This window comes from Kogia breviceps, chromosome 14 (genome assembly GCF_026419965.1).
Source record: "Kogia breviceps isolate mKogBre1 chromosome 14, mKogBre1 haplotype 1, whole genome shotgun sequence".
In the NCBI taxonomy this organism is placed as follows: domain Eukaryota; kingdom Metazoa; phylum Chordata; class Mammalia; order Artiodactyla; family Physeteridae; genus Kogia; species Kogia breviceps.
In genome coordinates, this window is record NC_081323.1 from 38530551 (window position 1) to 38554086 (window position 23536).

Here is a 23536-nt window from a genome sequence, read left to right on the forward strand (position 1 = left end):
AAATGACAAACTGAGAAAAATCTCTTGCAACGTACATAACACACAGAGCTTGAATATCCTTCAGGAGCTTTTACAATGCATGAACATTAGAGAGAAATATTATAAAGAAATCGAAGTGTGCAAATATCTAGATCATCAAGGTGTCCACCGTACCACTATTTACAACAGTGAAAATATTAGATGCGACCTAAATGTCCCACTGATAAATCAAACTATGGACACAATGGAATTCTATGCAGTCATTAAAAACAGTGATGTGGACCCGGAATGGCCAAAACAATCTGGAAAAACAAGAACAAAGTTGGAAGAGTCATACTTCCTAATTTCAAAACCTACTACAAAGCTATGGTAATCAATACAGTGTGGTACTGGCATAAAGACAGACATATAGACCAACGGAATAGAAGAGAGAGACCAGAAATAAACTCTCATATTTATGGTCAAATGATTTTTAAAAATGGTGCCAAGGCCACTCAATGAGGCAAAGGACAGGCTTTTCAACAAATGGCACTGGGAAAACTGGATATCCACATGTGAAAGAACAAAGTTGGACCCTTAACTTAAACCATATAAAAGATTAACTCAAAATGAATCAAAGACCTAAATGTAAGAGCTAAGTCTATAAAAACTCTTCGAAGAAAAAAATAGGGAAAAGCTTCATGACACTGAATCCAGCAATGATTTGTTGGATATGACATCAACTGGCTACATCAAAATTAAAAACGTTTGTGTCAAAGGACATTGTCAAAGGCTTTGTTTTCTCCATTTCTCTCAGGAGGGAGAAAATATCTGCAAATCATATCTGATAAAAGATTAATATCCAGAATATATAAAGAATTCCTACAACTCAAACAAATAAACAAACCTAATTAAAAAATGGGCCAAGGACATAAACAGACATTTCTCCCAAGATACACAAACAGTTAATAAGTACATGAAAAAATGGTTAACATCGCTAATCATTAAAGAAATGCAAACCCAAACCACAATGTGATACCACTTCACATCTATTAAATTTAAAAAATGGTGATGTGTTTCAAAGGACTTTTATATTATGTTAGGTGGGGAAAAAATAGATTACAAAATTGTATGTACAGTAAGATCACTTTTCTGTTTAAAAACAAACTTCTTGCCCACGTGAGCCCAAGAAAGGCTTTGGGTTTCATCTTGGGGCCAGAACACCATGTGTTCCCTGCCTGTGAGAGAGGCTGGGAAAGTGAGTATTTAGCTCTTCCCTCAGTAGGAGTGGAGGCCAGGGGAGGGGCCAGTGGAGGGTCTGGACTGACTAAGCCACTACCACAGTGGAGACAGAGGTCTTGGAACTTTCTCTGCTCCTTTTCCTTCCGTACCAGTTAGAAAGTGACACTAGCCAGGTCTGCTGCAGTACAAAGGATGCAAGCTCCTACGGCTTTTCTCAAGAAGACTTACAGTATTACTAAGCAAAATGCCAGCAAGCGTCATCTAATACAATAGTGTTTGGACTGAAAATTCTATTTGTCTGAGGCTTTCGGTTTGAATAAACTTAACCTATCTGCCCACTTATCAGTCGTGCCCAAGTAAACAGTGCAGATTAAGTATGCCTTCAAAGGGGAGGAGGTGACGCCATTCTCTCCCTAAAGAGGTGTTGCATTAGCATAATCTAGTTCACAGCACTACAGTGCAGTCCTCTGAGGATTAACATGGGTTGACTGTAAGTGTACTACAAAGAGTGCCGTGAAATGCTAACTTAAAATTAAAAACACCACAATGACAGAATGGAGAGAACACTGGGCTGGAGGGTCAGCTTCTGCTGCTTGTCACCCAGGTCCTCCTCCATATTCAACATATCCCTGAATATGCTGAATATGAATCTGTGCATCAGGCACTGAGCTAAGTGCTGGGGGCAGGGAGAGGAGAAGGGAAGATGCCAGATACGCGACATAATCTTTGTCCTCGAGAAGATGATCTTTTATTTGGGCAACCCCCTTAATCTCACAACCTCAGCTTCTTCACCCATAACTCGAGGATATGACCATTCTCCAAGTGTTATTAGGATAAGAGGGTGGGATATTTCAACCTCAGTGCCCTTGACATTTTGGGGGATAGTGTCTTGCTGTGGGGAGCTGCCCTGAACACTGTAGGATATTTAGTGGCGTCCCTGGCTTCTACCCACCAGATGCCAGTAGCTCCCCGCCATGGCTATGACAACCCAGACTGTCACAGACATTTCCAAATGTCCCCTGAGGCAAAAGCACCCCCAGGTGAGAACTTCTGAAATAGGGTGACATAAATGAAAGCATTTAGAAAAGCATAAAGCCCCAAATCAAGTCAGTGTTAACGTAAACCCAGTTGTAAGACTACTTGTCAAATAAAAAAAAAAAATCCTTTAAAGAATTTATAGATTCCTTAGGAATGTTTTGTTTTCTATTTTTATGTATTTTGCCTACCATTAAAAGCCCTTCAGGGCTTTCTGATTAATTTTCTTCACCTAATGAAAGCATCTTCAATACAACATATTTTTAAAAAATGTATCACTGTACTAAACGTGACAGTCAGAGTCAAACATAACTGCCATCTCTACAAAGCAGAAATTTAACCCAAAATCAAAGTACTCCATTCCTACCTTTTAAGGACAAGGGACTGGATCTTGTGAATTCTGTATTTGACGGCCTGTGCTGTTTACGAACTCCTAAGTATTCCTTCACTCTTGAATCAATGGTTTCTTTTAACAGTAAACAGACTTCCTAAAGTAAATGAGAAAATTAGATATAACTTTCTAATTTAATGCAATGCCAAAAAAGTCAATATCACGCATATTTAAAAGCCAAAATCGAACATTTCATTTTGTTTGCTTTTTAAATTAGCTATGAATGAATAAAGGAATCTTATATGTGCTCATGGATAATGCTGCAGATTTAAATTTGCCACTGAGCTTTGCTTGAAACCATGATGTTGGCTTACTCTGTGATATAAGAAATACATTTCATTTCTCTCTGCCTCAGTTTCACATTGCTAAAAGGAAGATTAAAACACTTCAAGGTAAAAATCAGGGCGATGAGTTGACAAAATCAGAGAGGTAAAGACTGTTTTTGTGTAAATATCAACCCCTGGGATTGTGACAAACAGAAGAGAGAAGTCAAACAGAGCCAACTCTGGCTGGAGATGGTAGTCCCAGAGCCAGGCCCACTGGGTGGGGACTGTGGACCGGGAGAAGCTGGGAGCCAAGGCACAGTCAGAGGGAACCCTGACCCCAAAGCAGTCAACAGGGGGCAGCCCCCTATGCTTTCATATGGGGACACAAGGCACAGTGATACCAGATCTTCCAATTTGTTTAAGAGGAACTAGAGACAGTGATTTTCACACAAAAATTTCCCACTTTTCAAACTTGGTTCAAAAAACTTTTAATACCTAACCACCATAATTCATTAGTTTCTGGGATTTACAAATCTACTAAAAAGGAATAGCACTGAGTGGTGGGTTGAATGGAGAACTGGAAATCAGGAGTCTGATTTTCTTCTCACACTTGTTGATGATACTGTATATACTTTTGTGAAAACTGTACTATGTTCACCTATTCATGGTAAAAATAATTTAACTTCTTATATTGCTCAAATGTAGACTAATATTTATTAGGCAACAGAAACACAGGGTTTTAATTCAATGTCAGCATCCCATATGACTAGCAAATTTCTGGAGCTACCGTTTTATGTATCGGTGTTATTGATAAAAAGAAAAACAAAACTTTAAAAGTCCAACCACACAATGGGATGACACTGCACATTCCAGCTACACTACCAGAAAAATGTTAACCTGATGTAGGGAAAGGAAAAAAATTGCCCACAAATCTAAATTTCTTAACTGAGATTAAGAACTGATGCGTAAGGATGGGTAATTATGGTTCGGTTCCCAAGGACTCTGCAGAAGGCTCAGAGTTTCCAGGTCACCTCAAACCTGTTTCACTGGTTTCTGGCAATGCCATCTCAGGTTGATCTCTTAGAATCTTCAAAAATTAAAATGAGGACAGAGTTATAAGCTGCTTCAAAGGGCAACAAGAGCCAAACTTCTCTTTCGTTGCAAATACGTGTACTCCTCAAACAGTACAGAGAACCCTTGACTTAATTGACAAACATGAGTTTCTTGACAAAATACAAACACTGGTCTCCTCTCTCCTGTTCTCATTTTGCAGCCCAAAGATGCAGTGCCTTGTGGAATACAGCCGTATTCGTTTACAGTTAGGGTTTTGGCATTGTTCACGCAACAGAAAGGCAGCCTTGTCTCATACTGTTGTTTTAACAATTAAAGAATTTTGCTTCACATGCAGGGTTCAACGATGACTGAACTAGAAAATATGTGAAAGACATACATGGAAACAAGGATTGTTAAAATTTGGCCATAAATGCCCTATAAGGCCAGAACTAAAAATAGTATGACAAAAATAAAGCCAAGGCCCATACACACAAACTCTCTCCCTATACTTACGGGGCTTTCCTTCCATGAGTCAGGTTTGACAAATGGAAGGTAGATAGTGTGCGCTGTGGTCGAGATACCCTAGTAACTGACCACACTGCACTTGGCGAAGTGTTCTCTTCAACCAGAGCAAGGCGAGAAAAGACAAATTCCCAGCTAAATTGGAGGGGTGGCAAGAAGACCAAGTTCCAATCAAGGAGCAAGAGAGAGATGCACCCAACATCTCCAGGCTAACGGGGGTTCATGTGTGCTTCCCCAGGTTTACACACAGAACAGTTTGAGTTCAACTGTCTGGATACAAAGACTACTCAGGCTGGACTCAAAATAAACACATGTTTAATACATGTAATTAGTTCCTTTTCCAGAAAAGGAACTGGATATTCTTAAGACTTTCACTACGCAAAGCGACTGTTAAAGTGCAATCAAACTGATTGCTCATGAAACCCCAGTCTTGAGATAATCTAATGATTAAAAAAAGATGAAAGCATGGGGACACTGAACATAGGCTAAAGTCGTATCCTCAACTAGCTTTTCTCCTTTCTTATACACACACACACACACACACAAATTATCCCAGATCAATTTTAATGTCAGTGAACACACTCTGAAGGAACAACTTCAAGTAAAAGCCACAAACTATCTACTTTGCTTTGAGAGGAAGACTCAGCTTGCTGGCACTGCATCGGAGCTCTGCAGGTCTAATCGTGCTCTGAGCATCTTGCTAAGTCACACCCTGCTGCCTGGACACAGGTACGAGGTGGAGTAGCACAGCTGCTTGTGGCACCCTGGAAAATTCTAGCCTTACGCTTTGGCTAGGAAGTGAGTCACATAACCAAAGATTTATTGTAAAGCCTTCCAAATCAACTGAATCTTGGCAAAATTGACTAAATATCAACAAAAAAGGTCTAAGGCCGCGGTGGCAGAGCTGGGAGAGAATAGAGGAAAATGGAACGGTGGATTCTAGGACACTGTTAATGTAAATCAAACTTTTTGGGTGGGGTCCCCTGGGGTGCATATTAGTCACTGTGGGGAAACGAATTAACTGTTTTGAATCATAGGGACATGTGTTGAGAAGCCAAAGAAAGCTTGGAATGACGTGAAGGTGAGATGTAGAAGGAGATACTGGCCTTTCGAACGTTAAGCCCTGGAGAGTACGGTGCACGGCTATTTACCTGAACGAAAATCCCATCATACAGAATCTTGTGCTTTCTTGCTCCAGCTTCAGGCCACTGGGTATCCTTCGCAAAATTAGGACAACAAAGTCCTGATAATATTATCTCCTGACTGAAAATGTATCACTTATAAATTTTCTTTTGGGAGATTTCTTTTCTAGTTATGTCCAAAAGCTGACTGTTATCACAGTAAAGGCATAAAAAAGTGGTATCAAAAAGTACCACTATCACTAGTTTCCTCTCCATATACTAACTTTTAATAAAATGTATTTTTAGGGCTTCCCTGGTGGCGCAGTGGTTGAGAGTCCACCTGCCGATGCAGGGGACGTGGGTTCGTGCCCCGGTCCAGGAAGATCCCACGTGCCGCGGAGCGGCTGGGCCCGTGAGCCATGGCCGCTGAGCCTGTGCGTCCGGAGCCTGTGCTCTGCAATGGGAGAGGCCAAAGTAGTGAGAAGTCCGTGTACCGCAAAAAAAAAAAAAAAAAAAAGTGTTTTTATTTCTAGCTCTAAAATGCTATTGTGACCAACGAGTATCACAGAAGACACCAAGTGCTCTAACATTTGGAAAGTTATGTGAAAGCCACAGGCGTACTGTCCTGCTCTCCTGTAAGCGGGGATCTGGAGAAGGGAGCCAAGCACGTGATGAGAGCCAGAGACACCTTCTCACCCTCTGCCACAGAGGCACCTGGGGGGGACCTCGGAAACTGAGAACCGGGAGTGACTCAGCCAGGGTCTGGGACAACCCCTTCATCTGCAGAGGAGGAGGCTGGGGCCCCAGGAGGTCCAACATCACCACCATGTCACATGACCACTTCCTTTACTGACCGAGCATCAGCTTAGTGACTGGCCACGGCGAGAGGAGGGCCATTATCAACCATCTCTACACTTTGTCAAAGGATCACACGGTGCAGAGAGGATTTCAGACAGGTGAGCAAGACAAGCTGTGTGTCAGCCCCACACCTGCTCCAGGTGCTCAGCCCATCCTTTACGGCCAGTCAGGATTACAATCCCTGCTTACCTGGAAAAGTCACTTTAACTTCTTCTTCTTCTAATACAAAGAACCCTTTCCCCCAAACAAAGAGGTAGGAAATTTTTGGTTTAAATACTAGAATAGCTAAGGAAATAGATAGATGTGTCGCAACAACAAAAAATCAGGTGTATGTCTGTTGAGGGGAACACAACTGTTTTTCAAGGATTAAATAGCACTCAAGATTTATTGTCCACTAATGAAAATGAAAGCTGGGGAAAGAGCTAATATTCCTTTTAAGAGCAGCTCCTTGCATTTAAAATAGTGAAAAGTTTTAAGAACAGCACGGGGAACTATATTCAATATCATGTAATAGGACTTCCCTGGTGGTGCTGTGGTTAAGACTCTGCCTGCCAAGCAGGGGACATGGGTTCGATCCTTGGTCTAAGAAGATCCCACAGGCCGCGGAGCAACTAAGCCCGTGTGCCACAGCTACTGAGCCTGCGCTCTAGGGCCCACGTGCCACAACTACTGAGCCCGTGTGCTGCAACTACTGAAGCCCGTGTGCCGCAACTACTGAAGCCCGAGTGCCACAACTACTGAAGCCCATGCTCCTAGAGCCTGTGCTCCACAACAAGAGAAGCCACTGCAATGAGAAGCCTGTGCACGGCAACGAAGAGTAGCCCCCGTTTGCCGCAACTAGAGAAAGCCTGCACACAGCAACAAAGACCCAATGCAGTCAAAAAAGAAAAAAAAAAGAAAATGAACTAATTCCACTACTAATGAAATAAACAAATCCTGAAAGAATTTATTTAAAAAAATATCATGTAATAACCTATAACGGAAAAGAATCTGAAAAAGAATACGTGTGTGTGTTGGGGGGGGGTATTTGTATGTATAACTTAATCACTTTGTTGTACAACTGAAACACCGTAAATCAACTATACTTCAATTTTTAAAAATAGTGAAAAGTTTTCTGGTACCTCTTTCTTCTGTTCAGAAAACCAGCTGGTATCTTTGTTTGAACCTTGCGGAGATATATGAAGATCCACCAGGACAGCAAAATTCCCACACTGAAAGACATTAATGGCAGAGTTAGCTCACGCCCAGCAAACAATGAGAGAAAATCTCACAAATTCCTATGTGGTTGCTCATGATGAAATGGCAACAAAGTTCACTACTGACAGAAACGTTAATATGGGGCAGGGTAAAACTCATAACCCGATGCTTTTTGCAAGTTTATCATTTATGCTAGAAATGCTAGGGAGAAATTTAATTTTAATCAAGATAGGAAAGACAAAGTATCTCCCTCTGAGCCGCACCTTCAAGGAGGGTGCCCAGAAATCTGGCAGCAGTTGGAAGGCTATTAAACACTGAGAAAAGTTAAATAGGTCAGTACGAGGTAGGCTCCAGAAAAGAATGAGTCCGTGGACGGCCAAGGGAATTCTTTCTTCCAGATAGGCGAGAACAGACAGAAGTTACTGCATTTTTAGACAGACAAAAGGATTGGCTGGGACCGTACATATTGGACTAGAACTAGAAGCACGGACAAATGAAAAAGAACCAAAGAGCAGAAGGTAGATGCTGAATGACAGTTATGAAAAATACATGAGTTTTATTAAAATATGCTATAAAACTGTACAACGCCTGGCTCCTTTCTTATTTGATAGGCTAGTGTTGTTTAGCACTTTGGAAAAAATGGAAATTTCTCTATCTGCACTGTTCAATAGGGAAGCCAATAGCCTTCTGTGATTACTGTGCACTTGAAATGTGGCTATTGTGACTGAGAAGCTGAACTTTTTATTTTATTTTATTTCAAACTAATTTAAACAGCCACATGTAGCTAGCTGCTCTGCGGCATGGCTATAGACCCTGTAAAAACGTGTAGCTTCATAAACCCTCATACGGTATGAGTAAAGTAATCTGAAAATCTCAAGATAACTGTGGATGAACTAACTTAGAAAAGCACCGTGGGTTGGTTTATGGCCAGCAGGGAAAGTCATTTTTGTACCTCTTTGGCTAAACAATTTTTTAAAAATTCTGTGCTATAATTCAGTGGCGAAAAAAATTTTTTTTCAACAAACAGTGTGAGAATACCAGATATAATATGGAAAGAAAATGAAACTCGACACCTACCTCACACTGTACACAGAAATTGATTTGAGATGAATCACACACCTAAACGTACAAAACCAAATCTATCTTCCCAAACTTGGGGTAGAAAAAGATTTCTTAGACAGGATCCAGAAAGCACTAATTATAAAAGAAAAAAATCAGCATGCTGGACTTGATCAAAATTAAAAATTTCTGCTCATCAAAAGACACCATTAATAAAATGGATATGTATGCCATAAACTGGGAGAAAATATTCGTAAGTGCACGTGTCTGACATAAAGGACTGGTGTTCAAAATATGTAAAAAATACTTCTACAAACTGACGTTAAAAAAACAAAACAACACAAGCTTGAACAGACTTCACAATTAAGATAAACAACTGGTGAATAGGCATGTGAAAAAAAGTGTACAACATCATTGCTTATCAAGCAAATACAAATTAACACTGCCAAGAGATACAACTTTACACCTACCACAACGACTGCAGTGAAAAAGACTGATGCACACCAAATGCTGGTAAGGATGGGGAGTGACCCAAACTCACACACTGCTAGTGGCAATGGAAAATGGTTCAACCACCCTGGCAAATGTTTGTCAGTTTCCTATAGTTAAACACATTTATTTTACCATCTGAGCCAGCAATTCCACCTCAGGTATTTACCTGCAAGAGATGAAACATATGTGCACACAAAGAAATGTACACAAATGTGTGTGGATGTTTTATTTGCAAGAATTGAAATGGAAGACAACCCGAAAATCTCTCACCAGGAGAACAAATTGTGGTATATTCATCCAATGGAACCCTCCTCACCAAACTACTGATCTGCTCAACATGGACTAATATCAATAACTTTGCACTGAACAAAGCCAGGCTAAAATATGTACTGCATGATTCCATTTATGTAAAGTTCTAGAAAAGCAAAATTAAACCTATGGTCAAAGAAATCAGCACAGTGATTGCTCAGGGAGAAACTGACTGGGGAATGTTCTATGTCTTGTTATACAATTAAGATTCAGTTTGTTTCCCTGTATAAACATTATATATCAATAATAAATGATTTTTTAAGTATTGTGTAAAAATACACTCATATTTGTTGACAGATATTTAAAATGTAAGTATTATGTCCTTGAAAATGTGTGGGTATTTTGGGGGAGAACAAAGTGAACTTCCCTGTGTAATAAATCATAAAGTATAATGAAAAATGGTCCCCTACAATGTCAACCAGTGCAATGTCACCCACAGAACTACAGTTTAGTGAGCTGCAACCAGCATTTTATTTTAAGGAAAGAGAAACAGGATAAAAAAATATAAATGTGTCACATGGTAAAGTTAAGTCTTATTTTGTGAAACTTAGATATGAGTGTACTGGGTTATGATATAAAGCCTATTTCTCACTGTGGGTTGTGGTCAAAAATGTTTGAAAACCATATTCAAATACACTGTTATTTTAGAAGTTTCTTCCATGTTGATTATCAATTTAACCTTTAAGGAGTATGCTGCCACCAGGTGGAGGTCTCATGTCACAACTACAGGATCTTAGCCAGGGATTATTAACCTTTCATGTACCACGGACCTCTTTGTTCAGTTGTGAAGCTGATGAAACCTGTGCATAATAATGTTTTTAAATGCATGGAGACACAATGCATAGGAGTAAAAAGAAAGCCAATTATACTGAAGTACAGTTACCCATATTTTTAAAAAAATTGTAATATAGTAATGGATGTACTTGTTCAATAAGGCACTGGATCTTGTCACACAGTGGTAGATCTAAAAACCACTATAAATCCAAAGTAGTGATAAGCATAAATGACATTTTCAGATATCTGCCACAATTATAATGCAATATGAAAAGAGCTGTGATTTCTAATGGTAACAAACATTGCTAATACTATTGTGTTCTGAATACTTCATTCACAATAAAAACAAAATTTATTAGAACTTGGTCAAAGTAAAGATGCAACTTTTTTCCTATCCAAGTTTACTGACCCTCTGAATTCTCTCATGGGCCTGTTGAGGCTCCAGGGATCCCACAACAAGAGCCCCTCCAAAGAGGTGAGACATGCCTCATGCACATTCTACTGAGTTTCCTGTGGGTGTCCCACCCTGACTGTTCAGTCAAACCAAGTTCTCTGCTACCCCTTTGTCATTAGCAAAGATGATTTTTTAAATTAAAAAAAAAACAGTGACATTTGAACAACCTGAACTGATATTATGTAATAGTATCCTTCTAAAAAATTGAATGATAAGGTCCAATTTGGTATTTTTTCATCATTTTAGCTCTGATCACAAAGAAGCTAGTCTGTTTGATTATAAGAAGACTGATTAGAATGTCTTTTTTTTTTTTTAAATAAATCATTGAATCTCACTCTGGTGCTCAAACCTTCCCGGGCTTCCTGCCAGACTCCCTGCTCCCCAGCGGGGCTCTCCCTCTGCAGCCAGCCTTCTGAGTTTTCCAGCAAGAGCTCTCTCTAGCTCCCACAGTAATCAGAGATATTTTGCCTTTCTGAAGTTCCCTGCTCTCAAAGCTTTGCTTCTTTTCTCCCATGAGTAAACAGAAGTGAAAAAAAAAAAAAAAAAGAAAAGAAAGAAAGAAAGAAAAAGAACACCACCCCTGACTGCTGCTGGCAGCACAACCCCCGCCCCTCCTGCCCCTTAATTAGGGGCCATTTCTTCTCTACTCTTCCAGGCAGAGCAGCACAGTCAGCATCACTAGGCTCTCAGGCCAGAGCTGCTCACGCTACACGGGCCACGTTACCTCCCTCACAGCCCAGCAGCTACGAGAGGAAGCTCTGCATCCCACGCCTGGGCTGGGAACCAACCGGCTGGGGGCCGGGCTGGCTTCCTCCCCCTCCACCCAGAGGTTTTGGCCAAAAACCTGGGAGTCACCCCTAACTCCTCCCTTCCCTCACCCTCAGTCACCACGCCTGGTAGATTTGGCTTCTTCAAGAGCCAAACACACCCCTCCTCTCTGGCTCTCCAGCTCACGTCATCTCCCACTTGGAACATCAGGGCCACTTCTCGGAGTCCTGGATGAACTCCCCAGCCTCCACCAGAGCCACGCCTGCCGCACAGGGGATGCCGAGGCTCCAAGTCTCTGATGAGGCCCGCTCCCCACGGGCACATGCTCTTTGCCCTTTGCTTCCAGAGCATCTCGATGCTCCCGTGCTCAGTGGGCTCTCAGGCATCCTCAAACCCTCGCAGGAGTGCGGCCATCCCCATGGAGCTTTTCTGAACAGTTTGCCACTCCCTCCTCCGGATCAGCAATGCTTCCCGTGCTTATTTCTGCATTCAGTGGCTGGTCCATGTAGGAGCCTCCCCTGCCAGACTGTCAGCTCCTCAGTGGAGACAGGGTCCACACCTCAGTCCCTCCACATCCCAGGGATCAGCACAGTGCCAGCTCACAGTAAATGCTTAATATTTAATGGAAGGAAGGGAGGGATGAAGTGAGGGACAGAGGAGGGGAGGGAGGGAGGGAGGGAGTGGGGGGGGGAGGGAGGGAGGGAGGAAGGGTGGGCAGCCTTATCTGCAAACTGGGGGCTCTGAGCCTGCTCTGGGGACAAGGTCACTCTGACTAAGCCCGGGACACTGATGTGTCATAGAACAACTTTCTCCCTCCTTATTCTGGAGCGGCGACAACTATGCCATCACCAGTGACAACCACTCATTTTCCATATTTTGGAAAAAGGGAATTCAAGGATTCTAGGATTACCTCACCCCAAACTCACTGCCAACCAAGCATGTTGGTGATCTTTCCTATTTCTCTCCTAAGAATTCCAGAGCCAAAACTTAACTGTTACCAAGTCTTCAGGGGTGAGAGATCTTGTCCTCTAACTGTACATTAAGTGTAAAATAAAGGTGAAACTGCTAACATTTCTCATACGTGTAGCTCTCTCAGATGCAGGTTCAAAACTCTGAGTTATGTGGAAGGTTTTTCCACATTCTCTCATTCGTTCGTTCATTCATTTAGTCATTCCCCACTGAGTTTCACAGGAGCCCTGGGCCAGAGCCGGCGCGCGGAGCCGTATAGGAGCACGGCAGCCAGTGTGACCACAGTGCACACCCAAGGGAGCTGAGTGTCAACTCTCCCTGAGAGAGGCCAGGGAGGAGGATGTGATGCTGTAGCTGAGTCCTGAGGAACACGGTGGCACGTGGTCAAGAGAGAGGCCCAAGGAAGGAGCTCGGTACATGCTCTGAGGATGGTGTAGTCTGACGACATGGAAACAGGGCAGGAGGGCTCAGAGCACAGAGGAGCCCTGGACAGGCTGAGGGGCCAAGGAGACTGCAGGCTGGAGGGCCAGGCATCCAGGTTTAAAATCACCACAAGAGCCCAAACAAGATGCAGTAGAAGGTGATCCTGAGGTGGGGAGGAAGGAGCAGATTCGAGGGATACTCAGAAGACAGAGTCAAGAGCATGCGGTTGGGTGCGGAGGGGGAGGGGCAAGGGTGACCCCAGGGCCCACGGGCAGTTTCCCCCATGCCCCCGGGGGCTCCTCCACATGGGTCTGTCGCATTGTCACTGGCATTGTACACCCACCTATTATTAAAGATTTAAGGCAGCCTGGATTAACAAGGCAAAGATTTAAAATGGGGGAATAAGTAAGAAAAACAAGAGTAAAAAGATAAAATGAAGCCAGTGCTAGGTCTCACCGGTCTGTACAAAAGCCCCACCATGTCCTAAGTCTCTGCAACAGTCTGCTCTCAGTTTGCTAGTTATCAATGTGCAAAACAAGAGGCCAGAGGCCATAAGATGAGAACAAATCAGTGCCGAGGATAACTCAATCAATCCCGATACTCAATCTAGAAAGACATTTCTCCTGAATATCTTCATGAAAAAACATGGCAATTATCCTCCTGGTGCATCAACTTTACTCAAGGGCTCTAGAAAAATATTAAATATTTTCATATCCAAACGAACCGCATATAGGTTATAGCACAAAATTTAAAAGTCCCATGATTTTGCAAGAAAGAGCACAGTTTAAAAGACTGACTTTAATTCACAGTATTCAATTTAATCCTCGCCACTGAGCTGTGAAGGAGCACGACTATTAGTCACATTTTATAGGTAAGGAAGCAGAGTCAGAGACCGTAAAGGCCAAGTCCAAGATTACGTAGGCAGTGAAGGACAGACCCAGGAATCAAATCCTAATCTTTTACCCCTCAAAGCCAACTTGTGCGCACGACTTGGAAGAGATATCCCTGCTGTGGAAGGCCCCTCGGGACTCATTTCCTGACCCCACGTGGAGGCACGTTTAAGGCTGCCTGGCCTGTACCCCCCTCCATTCTACTTGGGAACTGGCCTCCTGTCCCCTCTAAGGTGAGTGATGGCATCTGCGCGGGCAGATGCCCATCGGTGCCTGGTGATGGAACCAAGGATTCTGAACGGGGTCCCGCAGCTCCCTTCCCTGGGCTGAAGCAAGGCCCTGAGGGCTCCGATCCGAAAGCTGCCACCGGGGTAGGTACGCTGCTGGAGCAAGAGTGCAGCATGGAGGTGAAAGCCCCACTGCAGAGAGAGTGGGGCAAGAGGGCTGTGGGGAGAAGGAAGGAGGAGAAGGGTGACACGTCACGCCAAAGATGGGGTTGGGTGGCAGGGCAGGAAAAGAGGTCTCCTGACATGAACAGCCCCATCCAGGGAGCTCAGGCTGAAGAAAAGTCAATGCAAATATTTTGTCAATTTCACCCCTGTTCTTCCTTAAAATACTTGCCCAAGAAATCCAAGCTTGGAGTTTACATTTGAGAAAAGAAACCAGCATACCTTCGGGATGGCATATGCCATAAACACTTAGACACTTAGGTCAGGGGACAGGAGAACAAACAGTTGTACTATCGGAATCCACGACACCCTTCATCTAATTGCAAAAACTTCCAGAGGGGAGATAAGTTGGCAATCACAACAGTTAAGATTTGCTGAGCACTTACTGTGTGCCAGGCCCTGCATCAAGCCCTCTCAGTGCATTACTGCATTTATTGTGCCCCGGAGAGGCACAAACTATTACCACTCAGCGTTCTGGAGACACTGAGAAGCTTAAGAGCTCTCCCTCTCTCTCATCAAAGATCCCTGGTGATCATGGCTGGGTTTTGTCTGAAGTGGTGCCTGCCAACCTGGCAACACTCATCAGGACAGGTAGGAGGAACACTCTATATTCTTAGTCACAGAACGAGACACAGCCTGAAGTCGAGAGCACAGCACACAGAGAGGGCCTGGAGAAAGCCCTCTGCTGACAAACAGGAGAATGGCCTAGCACAGGGAGTCCAAGGCTGTGATCTCTTCTGGTGACACCCCAGTTTAGGAGAGGGGGTCCCACCTCCCCTCTCTGGGTGTCAGTTTCCCTCTTTGTAAAATGACACAACTAGGTCTCCTTCAAGGTGTCTTATGCTCTAAGATCCCATCTCTTAGGGTTTTGATTTGCAACCATTTGCCTGGACTCCATTGGCCCATGTCATGCCTGCCCTCCTGTAAAGCTTCTGAAAGAGCCACCCTGAGTCTGGCACCTGGTACCATCCTCCATTGGTTCACAATGGGCCCTGCAAGCACAGCAGGCAAGTCCACCGTCGTTCTGGAATAGACAACAGGAGAGCACATGTCCTGCTGGGTTGACCTCTGTGGGCAGGATTTAGTCTTGGCAACCAATGACAGAAAATACCAGTCTCATGGCTAGAAATCACAATATAAACCACAGGAAATGGAGAAGCTCAGTGGAGTTGGCTGAGGGAAAAATCTTAGCAACCAACGAGTTCTTCCCCCTAGAGCACTCTCCGACTAGATGCAGGCAAGACTGAGCTCTTCTCTGCCGCCCCATTATTTTATTTATGCTCCTGTTGTGGGACTGCTTACAGGCTGTCTGCACAGGACTGCATGCTTCCTGGCTCCCGAGGGCTGTTGTGAGAAGGAGCTGCTTTCCGTTACCTTTGGGTTATCAGTGCCTAGTACTGGGCCTGGCACACAGATGGCCGGGAAGGGTGTTCGTTCAGTAAATGAAAATAATGCATCAGTGATGAAAATTACTAAGTGTCTGCCCTGTTCTCTCTCTAGGAAGGATTGCCATCCTCTCACCTGCACAACCTCTCACCTGAGGACAACCTTGTCCTCAGAACAGAATCAACCTCATGGTTTACAACTAAGGTTGCCTCATACATGCACAGAACACTATAACCCGGGAAAAGGGGCAGAGGTGGCCACTGCTGCACGCTAGATGGTTAGTGTCCCATCTTGCAATCAAACCCTGGCTGATTATATGAATCCAGACCCATTAGAAGGAACCTTCATAGGGCTTCCTTGGTTGCAAATGGATGGCTAGTGCTTTGAGGTCAAGTTTTTCTGGTTGAAAGGGATGCAGGGAAGGGTATGACTTTTCTCAAGTGGAAAGGAATCAGGAGGGGAGGGAGTTTCTCCTGTTTGGTTTCTGCTCTGGGACATTTGACTACAGGTCAGGGATGTATGTCTTTTTAGTCATTCGTTTGTTTTTCTTAACAGATTTATTGCTATGGTTGGGAAAAGGTTCTACACGGGCAGGGAGCAAATCACAAAGGAATGAGAGAAAAAGATGGCAGAAAAGCAGAGCTACTGAGTGTGATGACAACTTCTAAAAGGAGAAACAAATAGAGTCAGGGGCTGATGTCCTTCAGTAAGTTGTCTCTGGTCTCCTGCTCAGAAAGAGTTTGGGGGTTTTTTTGCCTGAAATGCTCACACAGTGCTTCACACAAGCTATGGATAAGATCTGAGAAGGGAAGCAAAGTGCTGCTGGGAAGGAAGCGAAGGCCAACAAAGCGGTATTACGAAGTGACGCTTAAGTTTCCCACATGCCCCCTGGAACCTTTAAGTCGTATTCGAGGCCAAACCACAGCCTCTACAACCCATCACTGCATGAAGAGTGCAGTTAGGAACAGGCTCTCAGTCACTCCCTTTGAAAGATAAGAACGGCCTTTATTTCTTTAGATACCACCCCCAGTGATTTTTCCAAAAATTATCCTTTTAAATGTAACCCCCAGGCCACTATTCCTAGGAGACCGGCCTGTGGCACGTCCAGAGCATGTGAGCAGTGAGGAGTGCGGATGACGAGGGGGCAGGACAGACCTGGTGCAGCCCCCTCCCTGCACCTCAGACCCTCAGGCCCTGGGTAAGTCCCCGCAGTGCAAAATGGGACAAGAATGCAAGATGCTTCACGGAGTCGTTTTGAGGATTAAATGAGAGAATTCAGGTACAAGACTTCAGCACATCCGAAGGGCTCAAGAAAGAAACATGGGTCGTTTTGTTTTGTTTCTCTCCAAAGGTAGAATTTGTTCCAAATTCCAGAGAATTTTCAATGAAATCTGAACTGTCAGTTCCATTGAGGTTTACAAATAGGTCGGGCGCAGGTTTCCCCTTGTTTCTCCTAAGAGCTAATAAATGTCTCCTAATTCTTTTCCCCTGGCCACACGCTGCTTCTCAGAAGAACAGCAGATGGTTTGTAATCACACCAGATTACAGCGAGCCCTCCTGCCACACATTTCTGCAACAGAGAACATGAAGCGAAAAGATAATCTGACAGAAATTATTCTGTACTTGTCTATAGCAAACTTGTCTTGAAAGGGTCTTAAGTGGCTAGAACAACAAGCAACATTCACAGTTTAGCAACATTTCGGCTGCTCAGGAACGTGTTAAGGAGCAATTACGGCCAACCATCTAGGAATCTGAAACTGGAATCTGGTGGACACCAGGGGTGTTGGTCCCTACAAATTCTGCTCACAATTTTACCCAGCATGTGTCATCAAGAAGCTTTGGAATGTGGGTTTCAATTTAAATTCTAAAAATTAACACGTTAAAAAAAATTTTCTTTTATATTCCCAAAGAATCTTGAATTCTTCACGCTCAAGAAGAACAAAAGAAAAGCAGTACAGCCTGTGAGTTAAAGAAATTTATGACAAATTATAAATAAATCAAACACAAATACAAACAAAAAACCCTGTAAATATTCCCTTAGTGATCAATGCTTAGAATCTGTGGATCATTCTAAAGGGTGGTCGGTCCTGGAGGGAGATTTCTTGAAAGAGGAAGGGAGATAAAAGACAGGGGGCACAATTTTCCTACCTCTCTGGGGAGCGGGGGGTGGGGAACCAAAGAATCTTTGATGAGTACTTTGGAGATCCTGGATGACTTAGAGGAATTCCGTTCGTATGGTTACTGTAAAATAATTTAGGGAATCCCCCACGATCAGTATTTTTTCCTCTGGAATCCTCCCGTCTATGTTCAAATATAACAGAGGGCTTGCCCAATAGAGCTGCGACAGACACCCTCTGTTCAATCCAGTTGTCATTTAATTTTCTCTGGAGTATTGATATTGCGTAGGTACTATCGATAAAGGGGGCTTACATTTGCTCTTCTAAACTGCGTAAGGGTAGTGTTTTCCAAGCCAACTTTGACAGGCCAAAGACAAGGCTACATGTGACCTTTTTCAGGAAGGCAAAGAGAATCCAAGTATATGGCTGCAACCAAAACATCACCTCAGAGTGAGGGACCTCCTGAGGCCTACTGCACCTGAAGAGTTTCCACTTCTGCAGGGCTCAGGGTTACCAACGTCTCAGAGAGGCCCCACCAAATCATGTGCCAGCCCTCTCTCTGCGCTTGGCCATGGTTATCATCCTGGTTCTGCCAGTTCAGGAAAGCTCTCTGTGCGTACAACCTTAAGGATATTTGTCCACTAGAGTCTGGAGATCTAGCTCTCAAAGTATCAGCAGCATCAGTATCTCCTGGAGCTTGTCTGATATGCAAATTCCGACCTACCCAATCAGAAATTTTAGGTGTGGAGTTCGGTATCCTGTTTTAACAAGCCGTCCAGATGATTTTGGTGCAGGTTCAAGTCTAAGAACCACTGCTGTAGTCTACTGTATCTCTTTGAGGACTACTCTGGCATGCTCTGTACAATACAGGAAATTTTTTGGAGGTTACATTAGAAAAGGAAGGGGGAAAAAATCTGATTAGGTTTCACAATATACCACAAGAGAAGGCGACAGCTCACCAGAATATATTACAATTCTAAAACCCATTAGGAAAACACATCACAATTTTACCATGATGATAAGAAAATAATTCTCTTAGAGTTATAAGAAACTCAAATTATGATTTTCTTTAAAAAGAGAAAACAAACACCCTCCAAAGGTAAATGTGATGTGCAGCCAGGGTTGAGAACCACAGATATAATAATGCCTCCCTAAGCATCTTAAAAACTGCCCTCTGGATTAGGATGATGGTGATGGAAATCCAAAGGGAAAAGGAAATCTATCTACTGGATCAAGGTAGAGCCCTAGGAAGAAATGGAAAGGAAAGGCCAGAAATGGAAAGGAAGGAAGTTGTAAGCCCAAAACAGACAGGGAGGTCACACAACTGCACTTAAATCCTTGAAATGAGCTCAGATCACTGGGCTCAGGGGAACCCACCCCAAAGCATAAAGAGGATGGGCTCTGCACGTGGCTTGGCCACTGGGATGATGAGTAGCAATGAGATCCTTGAGAGGGGCAAACGACATTGCTCTTTGCAAAAGGCGGAGGAAGACAGATTCTGCAACAGTCAACTTAATCCCTGATAGATTATTCGATGGGATCCAGAAAAAAACTCAAATTATGAAAAACTAATCTCATTTTCTTCTTTGCTGAGGTTCCTAGACTGTGACAACTGGTGAAGTGTAATCGACAAAGACATGAACCTCAGCCAGGAGTCAGGCAGACTCTCCCATGACATCCTTTTGTCCAAACCACTGCACCACAGCAGCTTTTGTCAAGGTGACCTATGACCTTCATGTAGCCAATCCAATGAACAGGTCTCAGTCCTCACGTTACATGACCTCTCAACACCATCTTAACAAAGTGGCTCATTCACTTGATCCTTGAAACCCTTGTTTCTGGGCCACTGTGCTTTCCTGGTTCTCCTCCCTCCTTACTGGCCACTCTTCCTCAGTCTCCTGTGCAGGCTCGTCCCCACTGCACCAACATCCAAACAGAGCTCAAGCCTTCGACCTCTTTGTGTCCACCTACACTCCCGTTAGTCTCAAGGTTTCAGACACTGATCACGCCCAGTGTTTCTGCTCCAGCCTGGACCTCCTCCCAGCTCCAGATGCACATATCCAACTGCCTACTCTACATCTCCACTTAGGTGTGAAATAGACATTTACAATTTCACAAGCTCAAAACCCAAACTACTACTGTTTTACCCTCAAATGTGCTCCCAGCAGGTTTAGCTGAACTGGCTTTTGGTAAATGACAACTCCACTCTTCCAGCTGTTCAGGTCAAAACCTTGGAGTCATCTTCGATACCTCTCCTTCTCTCACGTTCTACAGCTTTTCTGTTAACAAACCCTAACAGTTCTACCTTCAAGAGAGCCTGCCTGGTACACAGCAGGAGCTCAATAAATATTAGCTGGACGAATCGATGCATGAACAAATGAATCCTAGTAGAGAACATAAAACAGAAAAAGTTCATCATGGGTGACAATGACAATCAGACGGAATCATAACTAGTTCAACAACCATATTAACCCCCAGAGTCGTCAGTGGCCGAACGACAGCGCGGAGGGAGATGGTGAAGGGCTCTTCCCTTGAGCCTGATCTTGGTCCACGTTCTTAGCGGTGACATGACTAAGGTGGACATGCCACAAAATAGATGGATGGAAGTTGCACAGGAGGGGAGAGTGAATATCTGGAATAAGCAAAAACTGAATCTGGCACGAATACAAGAAACAGACAAAAAATCTGCATCTCTGTGACTCGGAAAGATGAGATCAACCTAAGAAGATGGAATTTAACAAGAATGTACGTAAAGGTCAACATTTGGCTCCAGAAAAACCAACAGCCTGAGCACAGAGGTTGTCTTGGTCGAGAGAAAGCTCTGTGAGTGGGCAGCCAAATGCTGCGGTTGATGATGGAAATGTCATTTTAGGCGGCCTTAACACTAGCAGCCAGAATAAGCTTTACGGTGGCTATGCTTTTTAGGCATTTAGTACTCAATTAGTCTCAACATACAAACAGAGACCAACAATCATGTATTAGAATAGGAGTGGCCAGGGTAAGACCAACACTTAAAATCATGTTATGAGGATCAGTTGAAAAAAGTGGAATGATTTACCTAAAAAATAAAACCACCAGGTTTTACGGTGGTTAAATGTTTAAATGTTACCAGGACATTTAAAGATGGAAGAATGATCCTTTTTAGTTCTTCGGGGCCTTAAGGGATACACAGCAGAGAAACCCCAAGGACACAGGTATTGCCTCCACATAAGGAAGACTTCCTGGCCGCAGGCTTTACAACCAGGAAATGATCTGCCATGGGAGGTGGTATGTTCACCAGCCAAGCCAAGAGATCACACTGTATTGACATAAAACACATGAATATGGACAACTGTATAAATATTGCCTTCTTATCACAGGGCACTGGTCTAGTTGTGAGGAGTTATGAAAATGACACAGGAAAGGGTATGCTACTGACTTGCTGCATTTTATTAATTGGCCACTGCAATCACCCAGTGCAACACTGGTTACTGGTTTTTGTTTTTTTAGTGTATCCCTAAGGATGTAGGCTTACTGACCTCAAGAATCTGAGAAGTTACCTTCGGAAACAATTTAACATACAAAGCATGGGCTTTTGGAATCAAGCAGGTGTGCGTCCAACCCCTGGCTGTACCTTTTACTGGCCATAAGGCCTCGGGCCTGATGTCCTTAGGATTAAATTCAAAGAGGAACAATAGAGTAGAGTAGTAGTTAACAAAGAGTAGTTAACTAACAAATAGGGAGTAGTTAACAAATAATGACACCATTTGCAGTCCCAGTACTCCAACTATAATGGGCGTGATGAAATTGACCAGCGCTGCCTGATAACTTCCTGTGATGATGGAAATGTTCTCTATCTTCGCTGTCCAACACCTTGGCCACAAGCCACGCGTGGCTACTGAGCACCTGCATTGAGGCTTGTGTGACTCTGGAGTTTGATTTAATTCTAAATTAAGTTGGTTTATTAGCAATTAATTTATTAATTAACTTGAATTGCTACATGTAGCTAGTGGCTACTCTACTGAACAGTGTATATACTTCCCTAAAGTGACTCCTGGTTCAGAAATCCTGGTTCTATTATTTTTTTTTTTTTGGGGGGGGGGGGGGCCATACCGCGTGGCCTGTGGAACTTCCCTGACCAGGGATAGAACCTGTGCCCCCTGCAGTGGAAGCACAGAGTCTTAACCACTGGACTTCCAGGGAAGTCCTGGTTCTGTAATTTTAATGAGAGGCTAAAATCAAAAGAGCAAACAACATCAGGAAACCCATAATAGGAAGTGCCCGGTGATGCGAGGGGATTCCCATCCCGCAGGGAACTCCAGAAGGCTCCTCAGGATGGCATGTGAGGGAATGATAGGGACTAACCTGGGAAATTTCTCTGAACTTTACCAAGGACGGTGCTGATCCAATACAACTGTTTTAGTTCAAGGTGTTTTCCTTGTAAAGAGAAAATGAAGCCATAAAAGCTGTTACTGTCAATTAGAGGATTAAGAAGTTTAAGTTTCCCTTCACCTTTCACCCCTTTCACCGTGACCCTGCTTTATCAAATCAGAAAACACAATTCAAGGAGAATTCTTAAAGTTATTATTGCAGCCACTATAATCACTCCTAATCCCTTGGCTTTCACTGAGAATGAACCTTAAAATTTGGTGCTTGAATTTCCCCTTCCAACTCTGCCCTGCGACTCAGGACTCAGGAAACAATCCTCTAACTACTTTCATCACTGCTTCATCAGGTTTCTACAAAATGAACATGAGTTCAAAGGGAATTTTCAACCCATTCATGGCTAAGGCAGGAAATTGAAACAGCAAATGGGACAGAAGGATGTTAGACAAACACAGGCGAGGTCTGCTGGGGGGAGCCAGGGTTTTTCTTTCCCGACCCGTTCTTAGAGAACTACAAAGGGTGATGAAGGGAGGCAGTTAATCGGTCACAGGACTTGTTTAGAGCCACCTCGACTTTCTTTTTCTAACTGACTGCCGGGAATAACACCGTCTTCAAGGACTGCTCAAAGGGCAACGTGCTGGGACAGGAGACCACTGATGAAATGGCTTCAGAAACTGAAGATCATTAAATAAGAATATTGAGAGCAAGGCTGAAAGCTTCGCAGAAACGAGTTGGGGGGTGCGGGTGGGGGGTGGGGCAACTCGGTATCAGCTGCTACCTACAGGTTAGCAATTAAGCCTTATGAAGGCTCGGTGGCAAGTTACAGCTTCCAGGCGGTCCTCCTTGGGTAAGTGAAGAGTCTCCTGAGGTGACTGAACACTGAAGATGGTCTCATCGACTGTAGGGTAGTATCTCCACCAGCCACTATTCCACACCCTTGATTCTCAGAATTCAATGTGTTCCAAGCACCGCCACCCACTGCCTGAAACAGTGTTTCTCAAACTTGAGTGAGCATCAGATTCCCCAGGGGAGCAGGTTACATATGCAGATTGCCAAGGCTCAGCCCCAGAGTTTCTTATTTCACAGGCTGGAGGTGGGGCAGAGAATGTGCATTTCTAACAGTGCCAGCTGAGGCTGCTGCTGCTTCTGCTGCTGGAGACCATACTTGGAGAACCATCAGCCTAAGAATAGGGGTCTGCAACCCTGGCAGCACATCAGAATCACCTCGGGAATATTGAAAGCTTATGTTCTAATTCTACCCCAGACCAATTAAATCAGACCCGGGAGAGAGTGGGATGGGGCCTGGATATCAGTATTCTTTTAAAATCTCCCTACCTGATTGTAATAATGCTGGCTGGGTTGAGAACCAATGCAGAAAAGATCAGCCTCAAACCATTTAAATTTGGAGACTACATCCACCCTTACAAACTAGAGACAG

The 23536-nt window shown here is 43.7% G+C and overlaps 1 protein-coding gene across 1 annotated transcript in view; it reads right to left on the minus strand.

The window, feature by feature from the left end:
- The window catches only part of SLX4IP (SLX4 interacting protein), a 181602-nt gene that overhangs the window by 58001 nt on the left and 100065 nt on the right, over positions 1–23536 (minus strand). The window contains 2 exon segments of the mRNA XM_067012696.1: positions 2603–2723; positions 7568–7657. Of these exon segments, the coding sequence (XP_066868797.1) occupies positions 2603–2723; positions 7568–7657 (211 nt within the window).